Source organism: Gekko japonicus, unplaced genomic scaffold (genome assembly GCF_001447785.1).
Source record: "Gekko japonicus isolate JY-2015 unplaced genomic scaffold, Gekko_japonicus_V1.1 scaffold98, whole genome shotgun sequence".
Classification (NCBI taxonomy): domain Eukaryota; kingdom Metazoa; phylum Chordata; class Lepidosauria; order Squamata; family Gekkonidae; genus Gekko; species Gekko japonicus.
Window position 1 is genome coordinate 509,309 of NW_015164668.1, and position 10,565 is coordinate 519,873.

Sequence of the window (10,565 nt, forward strand, 5' to 3'; positions counted from 1 at the left end):
TGGCAGCTGGCAGTCCGGCTTGAGAACTGGTCACTACAAATGCTGCCTCTGAGGCACAATGGCACAGGGCATCGGGTGGGTCTGCATGCAGAACAAAAATGAAAAATGGCAGCCCAGTGCATATCTTTTAGAGTCTTCTTCGGGAACCATTGCGAGGTTGCGAAGGGATGTGATTAGCAGAGCTTGTCCAGGGAAGGCTGACCAGAGCACCTGAGGCCTCAGGGCCCACTTGGGGGAGGGGTGCCTGTTATTTATTTTTATGTATTTTTATTTATTTTATTTTATATATATATCCCACCCTCCCCATAAGTGGACTCAGGGTGGGTCACAAGTCACATAAGACATCATGATTCGAGATGTAAAATTTCCGGAAATTTTTTCCGGAAAAAAATGGAAATTTTCGGAAAAATGGAAAAAAATGCTACATTAGCATTTCTTTTGTCTTTTCTAGATTGAAAGTCATTCTGTTACTTTAGGAACATAAAAAATGACTATGGACATTTTTACTTGGCATGAAATTATCACAACTAGCATATTAAAATATAGTGTACCCAAACAATTATTACAAACAGAATACCCACCCACATGCAAAAACAAAACTGAAACCTTTTTATTTTCTTCTGACAATCGCACCTCCTAAAGGAAGAAATGCATCTTGTTCTTGCATTGGAGAGTTCAGTTTGTAACCTAGGACTTGCTTGTCCTCAGTGCACAGAAATTAGATCATTATATATTTTAGAAATGATTTGGAAAATATTTGAACACCTTGTCTTAAAATATTTTATTTATCATGTTAAAATAAAACATTCCATAATCAATTTCTTTTCTTTTCTTTTTTCAATTCTTTTTCCGGGCCTTCACATCTCTAATCTAGCCTAGTCTTGGACACTGTAACTCCTATTGTTAGCATAGGAAGCTTTTAAAAAACACAACTGGCTAGACTTACTACAATCTGCTTTGGGTTTTTTTAAGGATACAAGCAGAAGATATGAAAACAAAGCTGGAAGCTTTATCACTGGAATAGATGTCACTTCAAAGGTATGTACTGTGTTTTGTAGTTTTGGGTTTTCTGTACATTGAAATACAAAAAGTGGACAGTTTCATTGCTATGTGTTTTGTTTTCTGCAACTGAGTTTTAAAAAATTGATAAGTGGTACGCACTGCCTCTGTGCTGTCATGGTTTCCTTTTTGTGTCATGTAATTAAGGTATGTTGTGATGCTTGATTGAAGTAGGTTTGTAGAGGAACTGAATGAAATGTCTTTCTATGTATTTGTGTCCAAAGTTTTGTCTCCAGGCTACAAAAAGATTGTACTACTGTTCCAAGACATTAGAGCAGGGGTGTCAGTCATGCAGCCTGCGGGCCACATCCCGCCCCCACAGGGGTTGTATCAGGCCCTCAAGCAACTAGCTGCCATCTGCTTACTTCTCCCTCTCTCTCGCTTTCTTCTGTGACACAGCTTGCTTTGCCAGGCTCTCTTAATCACACAGCAGAGCCAGAGAGCAAAGCTTTTCTTCCCTCCATTGGTTGAGGCTCCTCCCTTGGGAAGGAGGAGAGGGGGCGGGATTGAGAGCACATGCTTTGCCAGGCTATCTTAACTGCACAGCAGAACTACAGAGCAAAGCCTCTCTTCCCTCCACTGGCTGAGGCTCCTCCCTCTCCTCGTCTCCTGGGCTTGCTTTACCCAGTTCCCTCAATTTCAGGGGAGAGATACAAAGAAAGTGCCTTTAAGACCAACAAAGTTTTATTCAAGGTATGAGCTTTTTGCATCTTCTCTACTTGCAACCCCTCTCAATCTTCCTGCTTTTTATCTACAGTCCAGTGTACACTCTCTTCTCTGTCTAGACTCAATAGCATAGGTTTTCTTCTGTTTCTTTCTCTCTGCACCCAAAAGCTCTCTGTTCTCTTATCAGTTCAAACCCCTCTTTTTCTCTCCACGTGCCATTCTCCTTTCCCCCTCTGTGCAGTGACATTCCTTCTTTGCACCCAAAGCGTTGTTGTGTGTGTGAGAGAGAGAAAGTGTGAGTGAGTTTTGTTTAGCTTGTTATGCCAGGGCTCTCCTGGGTGCCAACTGGGTTTGCCTCCCCTTTGTCATTGTATTCATGTCCTCATGATCCAGCCTTTCTCAGTAGGAACTATTTAGATGAGGGCCAGTGAGGTGGATTAGGCTGAGTGTGTGTATTCAGACCAAGTTCACCCAGCTTCTAGGTGGTTTTGTTCCAAATACTGATAGCAGCGCAAGAACAGCTAAATGTGCTGTACCTGAATCAAGCAAAAGTCTTGAATTTTAATTGACTTTTTATTGATCTGTAAAGCTGTAGGTTTGGGGGACTCGTTTCTTTCGTTTTTAATAACATTTTAACTGTTATTATAGGTGGAGTGGTTATGAGACTAGTAGAGGTATCCAAGATATCTAAAGTGCTTTTAAGTGTGCCAGTGGGGCTTTGTGGTTTTTACAATATCTGCACTGTGGCTATGGCTTGCTCAGAAAAAAAAAGCTCTTTACAACCCTTTTCAATCCATACAAGAATCCTGTGAGAGGCACCCATTTTGTATACGGTGAGTGGACAGGACGACTTCTGGACTACCATGGTTGAGCAGCAATCTGGATTTAGTCTAGCTGTCCCTATCTTCTGTTTCTAAATGTTATTAGATTATCAGGCTGGTGGTTAAGGCAGGAAATCTTGGCAACTTTTTCTTTTGAACAATGCAAACTTCTAAGACTGTAGTTTTCTCAAATGCCTGTTTAGTAAGAAGAGGAGTTTTGGAATGGAAAAGAAGCAAATTGCTCAGACAGAGTTGGAATGGTATAGAGCTGGACTTCTTTAGAAGAAATGCTACATGTTTGTCTGAACATGTTTTATGACAGGAGCTCCCTGGTCGGCAGACCTAGCTAGAGGGAGCTCATGGCCCAAAACATTTTTTCAGTCTCCTGCTTTCCCCCCCCAATTGGTTGTTTACCTGTTTTTAGTAGTTCATTTAGTCACTTCTGGCTACAATTAAATCAGCTCTGAGTTTGCTTCTCTGCAGTGTTTGCTTAATGCCAGGTTTGAATTTCATCACCAAAATCAAAAAGGGAGAGTCCGAATTTGCATGGTTACCTAGTGACTTAATGGAAACGTAGCAAGTTGCTATTCCTGTTAAACTGTGGGATTGCTCTTGTGTGTCAAAGAATGTTGCAATTCTTCATCCTGCTGTTAAATGAAATCACAAAGCACTAGTTTAATTAAAGACACCTTTTTGACAAATGTTCTCTGCTTCTTGCAAGCTGCTGTAACATCCAGTTTGTGCACAGCAATCTCATGTGTTCTCCTTTGGGTACCGTTTCCTTTTGCAGGAAGCAATTGAGAAGAAGGAGCAAAGAGCAAAACGTTTCCATTTTCAAGCAGAGGTGAATCTTGCCCAGAGGAATGTGGCATTGGACCGTGACATGATGAAGAAAGGTACGAAAAGCTGCCTGTTGTTTGCCTTGGTGGTTCTTGACCTTTACTCCACTACCACCCTCCCCCCAAGCACATAACATTATCATCAAATTCCCCCATTGGTTTATTTATTAAAATATTTATGTGCTCTCTGTCACATTGGCCATAGTGGCTCAAGGTGGCTTGTGAAAAAAACCCTAACCCATAGGTAAAAGACAACTTAAATTTAAAAAGAAAAGAGACAAGAAAAACACATATATTCAGTTGTCCCTCAAAAGAATACCCTCTTTATTAAATAAATTGCAAAATGCCTGCTTAAAAAAAACGGCCTTGTCCTTCTTATGGAAGTCAGATACTACAGGGACTGTTCTGAAATGCAAAGGGCATTTCATGATGCTGGAGCCACCAATGAAAAAAGCACATCCATGCTGTGGCCTCAGCCAAGTGAAGGCTCTGAGAGGATCTAAGGTAGTAATCAGGTTGGGAGCAAGTAAAAAAATGAACTAGAAAATTAAAGCACTTGAGACAAGGCTAGTTTATATGTACAGTGCATAGATCTCAAGCATACCTTCAATGAGACCTGATGGCTGTTAGCCAACACTTTAATGTGCAGTTTCAATTTGTGCTGTGTGCTACATTCCAAAAGGCCTGTGGGAGAACTTCAGGATTTTATGCTCAGTGTGCGGTAAACAGTTTAAAACAACTCTTACTTCTCACTGACTTGACACTCAGTTTCAGAACACATTCCTTGGGGGGAAGAAGGGATTGTCCCTGTTCTCCCAGTGCCTCAGAGTTCTGAATGCCTTCCAAGATTTGTAGCCACCATCAGTGGCTTAGGTGAAAGCGCAGGTGGTCAGCTTGCTCTCTCAGAATTAGTCTTAACTGGAAAGTTATTTTTCCTCTGTGGATTTCCCTGTTGTGGGTGATGCAGTTGGAATCTTTATATTTAAGAGAAGTGATTGTTAACCAAGAAACATTTTAAAAGCCTTTGTTCTCCAAGGACCTTCTTTGTGCCTCTTAAGAAAAGTTCATTGTCATAGGTATAAATAAGTTCAACACAAATAAAGTAATTAAGAAGCCTAGCTTGGCACCTCCAAGTTTGTTTGATGTTTACATCTGAATGTTGCTTACCTGTCCTTTGGTGTTTCTTTCTGAGCGCTTGTCCTTTGGATCTGGACCTTGGAAGTGGATTGTGGGAGGTGTAGTGGGAAAGTAAATGCCTCTTTGCCATTATCTTGTGATGCTCTTCTTCTGTGTTCTTTTCTTTTCCAACTGTGTGTATGTGTGTGTTTGTGGAGGCATGTTTTTCTTTGTTTTAATCCAACCAGTTACTGATGCCCAAACCAGATTCAGGATTTATTATTTATTTTGCAGCCATTCCAAAAGTGCGACTGGACACTCTCTACGTTTGTGGTGTAGATGAAATGAGTACTCAAGATATCTTTGCTTATTTCAAAGAGTACCCCCCTGCTCATATTGAGTGGCTGGATGATACATCATGTAAGTACCTTTGTGGTTCATAAATCACAGGCATCCTTTTGTGCCTTTGGGTCAGATCATTGATGGTCTCCCCATTTTCCCATTCTGAGTACACACAGCAGCTGTGTTCATGTATTTCAGTGAACCAGGTGTACATCTTTTTGTTAAGAAAAAGCCAGTGCACATTCACGTAGCAAAAACAGGGACTGGTACTTGGATAAATGTATGGTTCGTATGGTTAAATGTAACATATGGTACTTGGATAAATGTATGGTTCGTATCACACATTCAACTGTACATGTGTTAAATGTAACGAGACTTACTCAACACACAAATTAAATCAAGTGCACACTGTGCACGGATCGTACATGAAGTCACTATAACGTCTGGACAGAGATGCTGTTAGCATTAACGCAGTGGGGAGGGTCTTGAGGCTTCTTTCCTGCTAATCCTCTTGGCCTAGTTCCTGTAGTGTGCTGGCTTGCTTGGAATGTTCTTCCAATGAGAAATCACAACCCTTTCCCTCTTCCTCTCCTTTTAGAATTTATTTTCTACTATTTTTTAAAAAAGAAGAGTGTGGAGCAAGTATGCTTCTATGTATTTTCTCGGTTCCTGCTCTCATTTTAGCTTTGAGGCAGGGACGCTGCTACCTGTGAAGTGTGTAGTACATTTGTAAGTGCTGCTCTGATCATGCAGAGTAGCTTGATTCCCAGGTCTGAGGCACTTCCAAAGCATCCCTTGGAGAAATGGCATCTTTCCAGCAAGTGCTACAGTGCAAGGACCAAAGGCTATTCCTGGTTGAAGGGACAGCTTCTGCTGTCCAGAAGCTAAAGAACTGGAGTAAGTTCAGGGTGATCTCTGCCATAGGTTTACCAAGCGGCCATAGCTAAGTCACTCATTCTCAGCCTCAGTTTTCCATCTGTAAGATAGGTAGAGTAGTCTTGTAGCAAGGGAAAAACTGTATTAAGATGGAATAATAATAATAATAATAATTTAGATTTCTGAATCGCCCATCCCTGCTAAAAACATCATTATAAAAAATAAAATACATTAATACCAATAGATAAATTAAAACTCCAGATGGCAAACTGGATACCACTCTTTAGCACTCTCTTTTTGTCTTTTTTTGTGTGTGTCTGTCTTCATGGTGTTCCTCTCACTTGTGGGTTGAGCGCTTTAGAATCTTGTGTCATTAGAGCTCTGCCCAGCTCTGTAGCTGACTAGATCTCTGCTTTCTTTCCAGGCAATGTTGTCTGGCTTGATGAGGTGACTGCAACACGAGCTCTCATCAACATAAGCTCAATGCCTGAGGAAGAGAAGATAAAGCCCCAAGAAAAGAACAAGAAGGCAGCGGAGAAGAACAAGAAAGGTAGAAGCATGCCAGACACATGTGCTGGATTCTCATAGTTCCATTTGGAGAAAAGCAGGTTATAAATGGAAGCCATAGAGCTTGGCTGCAGAGCACTGTGTTTTGGGTTCAATCCCCGTTTGATAGCAAGGTTGAGAATTGAACCTAGGCAAGCAAAAGCATGGGCTGTGTTACTGATCAACAGGCTGTTCTTTGTATCAGAAACCAAAGCTCTGCCTTCAGAATGTTCCCCATTTCGGTTACTGTTGTGGCTAGTGTCCTTCCCTTCTTCTTTCTACCTGTCCCTGTGCTTGGGTGTCTTGATTGCTGGTTTTGTTGTGGCTATAGACTCTTGTGTGCTTCAGTCATGTGGCAGGGTGCTTGTTCATTATAGTTTTGATGAAGTCATTTAATTGTCAACCTGGGCACCAATTACAGTCCTCACAGCTGTTCCCCTTCTCTCTGTCTCTCTCCCACCCTTCGTCTAGCACATTCTGCCTCCATCTGTTTCTGGCCTTTATCAGTTGCTGTCCCTGTTTTGGGGAAGAGTCTTCTGGTTTGGAAGGCACAATAGCCTTTTAGAGGGTTTATAATACCGTTCTTTCAGCAGCCCGTTTATTGAGGAGCTTATTTGTTAAGTTTAATGCATGCTGATTTTTTTTTATGGGCATTTAATGTGTTGGTTGTTGATCTATTTGTATTTTTCTGGGTTGTAGTTTTGGATGGGGTGTGGGTTTCGTGGCCTTTTGGCCATGCCTGTAAGCTGTTTTGGGCTGAATAGTAAAGTTGTAATATAATTAAATATATTAGCCAGTTCTGGATCACATGCACTTCCTACTGCTTTAGAAAACTGTTTAACAAGGGAGGGAACAGGAATAGACTTAATGAAACAAACTTGGATAACTATATCTTTAATTAGTATATATAGCAGTCAAAAGTCAATATTGCTAAAAACAAAGATTTCCAAGGCCCATTTAAAAGGATAAACAGTACCATTCTAAGCAGAGGTACACACTTCTATGTCCATTGAAGTCAATGGGGTTAGAATGGAGAATTGTACTTTTAAGTTCCTGGGTCTCATGGATTTCTTGTGAGATGGTTCTACGGTTTTGTGGCTATGGCAGAAAGTACATATGCACACCTGCAGCTAACTTTACTGCAGTGGGCACTTGGAGTAAGTTGTTGCTAGATATCAGTACAAGGGAATTCAGATACCCCCCCAAAATGTGAGCAGCTTGAGTTTGAGTACATATGCACACCTGCAGCTAACTTTATTGCAGTGGGCATTGGAGTAAGTTGTTGCTAGCTATCAGTACAAGGAAATTCAGATACCCCCCCCAAAAATGTGAGCAGCTTGAGTGTAATGAAAGGAAAGCCAGATTTAATGGGGAGTTTGAAAATTTTAGCATGTTTTTGATTCCTTTTCAGAGAAACAAGAGGAGAGCTCAGATGATGAGACTGAAGAAGGGGAAGTGGAGGATGACCATCTAAGTGACACGGAGGTGATGCCCAAGTTTATTATACAAAGATCATAAAAAGCTTTGTTGTGTATTCCTGGGGAAAGCTGTATACATTTTATTGAGAAAATGTAGTTCTTTGGAAGTTGCAAATATTGTTGGGAGGATGGCCACTGGGAGAAAACCCTCCCTGTCTAAAGAATAACAGTCATTTCAGGGTCTGTAGCAAAATTGTTTACTTGCATGGCAGTTGTAGTCTCATCATGATTCTATTTAGTTTCTTAATTGCTGCTGTTAGTTTTGTCTGAACCTCAGTGAATATTTACAGTTTTTGGGTCCACTGAATGCCCTGCCTAGTTAGTGCATAGATGGGGAAACTTCCTGGGAACCCCACATAATGCATCTCCGAGCTCCCCTGAAGAACAATGAATATAAATGTAATAATATCAGTCTGGGCTTCTTCTTCAGATGTCAGTACACCCCTGTATTTGGTAACTAGGGATAGGCATGAACCTGCTGATGAACTAAAGTTTGTCATGAATTTTGGCGGATTCATGGTTCGTGAACTGATGTCTGTGAACTGAAGAACTGCCACAAATTTCCACAAATTTTCTTGCAGTTTATGTTGGTTCATGAAGACCAGAAATTTCTGCTCTTCACAAAAAAACAGCTCAGCCTGTTGGGTTTAAATAGCTTGCAGACATTTAAATCACTGCTTTCTGTGAAAAGCCACGGGGAGCACAAAGCAGTTGTTTGGTTTGAATGACTCAGAGCCATTTAAACACTGCTTTTGCTCCCTGTAAAAAGCCACGAGGATCAGAAAGCAGGGGTTTAAACTTTAAATGGCTCATGAACCAATACTGCTTCAATTTGCGTATCGGTTCATGGTTCAGTTCGCAGTTCAGCCACGAACACCAAACCTCAAAAATGCAGTTTGTGCTCATCCTTATTGGTAGCTTCTTTTGGAATGTTAGCATTTGACATCGGATGCATAATTACAAGTCTGACTACAGTTTTGCTTTTGTGTCACTGTTATTACCTGATTTGGACCTTGTCCAGCTGACATTCTGCTCATACCGACAGAACCCATTGATGGCATCTCCTCCTAGCCTTGTGGGGCCATTTCACTGTGCAGTCCTGAGCAGGGTTGACCATGTACATAGAGGAGCGTAACTTTGTTCAGGATTGTACTGTAAGGTTCTGGAGTGGGAGTGGCAGAGATTTAGGCTGAATTGACAGCAGGCTGGTCTGCACAAACACACAGTTCCTTATGCTGAGCTGGGGTGTACGCCTCTTTTGAGGACGATGGTTATCCTAAATGCAGGTTGCAGTACTGAGCCCTGGAAGATGTTTTTCCCCTCAGCTGGACACGCTCTCCCAAGCAGAAGAAGACTCCCTCCTGCGCAATGACCTTCGCCCAGCTAGCAGGCTGGCCAAAGGAAACAAGCTCTTCATGAGGTTTGCTACACAAGGTAAAGAATAAGCCACCTGTGGCAGACACACAAGTTATTCTAAGTTTATGCACAGAACGTATTAACCCTGTTTTTGCATCTCTTACATGGCTCACAAATTTCTGCCATGAAAACTTCAAAAAACAAAAGCCATGTAAATACTTAAAAACAAACCATGGGTTGGGGAGGGTGAATTTGCTTTGGAACAAAGTCTGCAACCTCTCTTATAAAAAGGGCTTTCCTTAATTTTTTTGCAGAACCTTCCACATCATGGAATGGTACTTGTGTGAGAAGATGTTGCCATTATGGCCTGCTTTAAAAAAAAGGCTGGCCACTGTAGGTCCTGGGCATCTCTTCCACCAGCGCTGGCCACTTCTCATTGGGGTCAGCTAAAAATAGCACAGACAGCAGCCGGGCAGCTGTTTGGAATGAAGTTGGCTCAGCTCTGTGTTTTGGCCCCTTGTTAATGGGTTGGAATTGCATGCTATTTTCTCCTTTGGCCTCTCTGCAGTTTGATAATATTTGCAATGACTTCATGGCTTTTGGACTTCCTTCCCTCCCCAGGGACAAGTCTGGTTGCCCACCAGTTGGTCAAGTTCAGCTAACGTTTAGCTCCTTGTGAGCAAAGAGTGGCAACCAGTCCTTTGTGGCCTGTGCCTGGGATGTGTTCTTTCAACCCTCCCTGCAAGCACAGCTTCAGTCTATTGGCTGTTATATTGCTTCTGCAGATGACAAGAAGGAGCTTGGAGCTGCCAGGAGGAGCCAGTATTACATGAAATACGGGAATCCCAATTATGGCGGCATGAAAGGAATCTTGAGCAACTCATGGTGAGCAGCAGTGGCAAAGGGAGATCCTGTGCAGACAAACAGGGCACCTACACTCTTAGCAAGACTGTTGATCCAGTTCTTTTTTTCTGGGATCCCTTTCTGTTTTAAGAGTTTGGCCTGTTCTCCTCCATCCCAGCCAATGGTGACTTTAGGGTTGCCAGGTCTTACCTGGCAGTCAGCAGAGGGATCTCTGGTCCTCTCTGGGATCTTCTGCTGCGTATGCAAAGAATGATGTCATCTGGAAGTGACATCATCATGTTGCCACCATCGGGGGGGGGGGTGACACTAGTTTTGGGGCAAGACTCTGGTTTGTAGCCGATTTTACCATAGAGTTTTGCCCAAAAACTAGAGTGTTGCCGTGCAATGTTGGCGATGTGATGACATAACTTCTGGGCCTTTGGGGCCATTTGGGGGCAGGATTTCCCCCTGCTGGCCAGCAGTGGGGAAGCACCCCAGAAAAGTGGGGGTTCTCCCGCCCCCAGTAGGGGCCTAGGTGACTTCAAAGCAAAGAGGGTGAAACTGCCCTTCTTACTGCTTCGTTATTTAGGTATTTTATTTTATTTTTAAATATATTTTATTGG

At 42.2% G+C, this 10,565-nt stretch overlaps 1 protein-coding gene across 1 annotated transcript in view; it reads left to right on the forward strand.

Annotated features, from left to right (window-relative positions):
- NCBP3 (nuclear cap binding subunit 3) overlaps positions 1 to 10,565 on the forward strand; it is a 24,104-nt gene that overhangs the window by 1,700 nt on the left and 11,839 nt on the right. Inside the window, exons 2-8 of the mRNA XM_015409119.1 lie at positions 973 to 1,038; positions 3,337 to 3,442; positions 4,796 to 4,921; positions 6,144 to 6,269; positions 7,677 to 7,750; positions 9,069 to 9,177; positions 9,885 to 9,984. Of these exons, the coding sequence (XP_015264605.1) occupies positions 973 to 1,038; positions 3,337 to 3,442; positions 4,796 to 4,921; positions 6,144 to 6,269; positions 7,677 to 7,750; positions 9,069 to 9,177; positions 9,885 to 9,984 (707 nt within the window). The remainder of the gene's footprint in view (positions 1 to 972; positions 1,039 to 3,336; positions 3,443 to 4,795; positions 4,922 to 6,143; positions 6,270 to 7,676; positions 7,751 to 9,068; positions 9,178 to 9,884; positions 9,985 to 10,565) is intronic.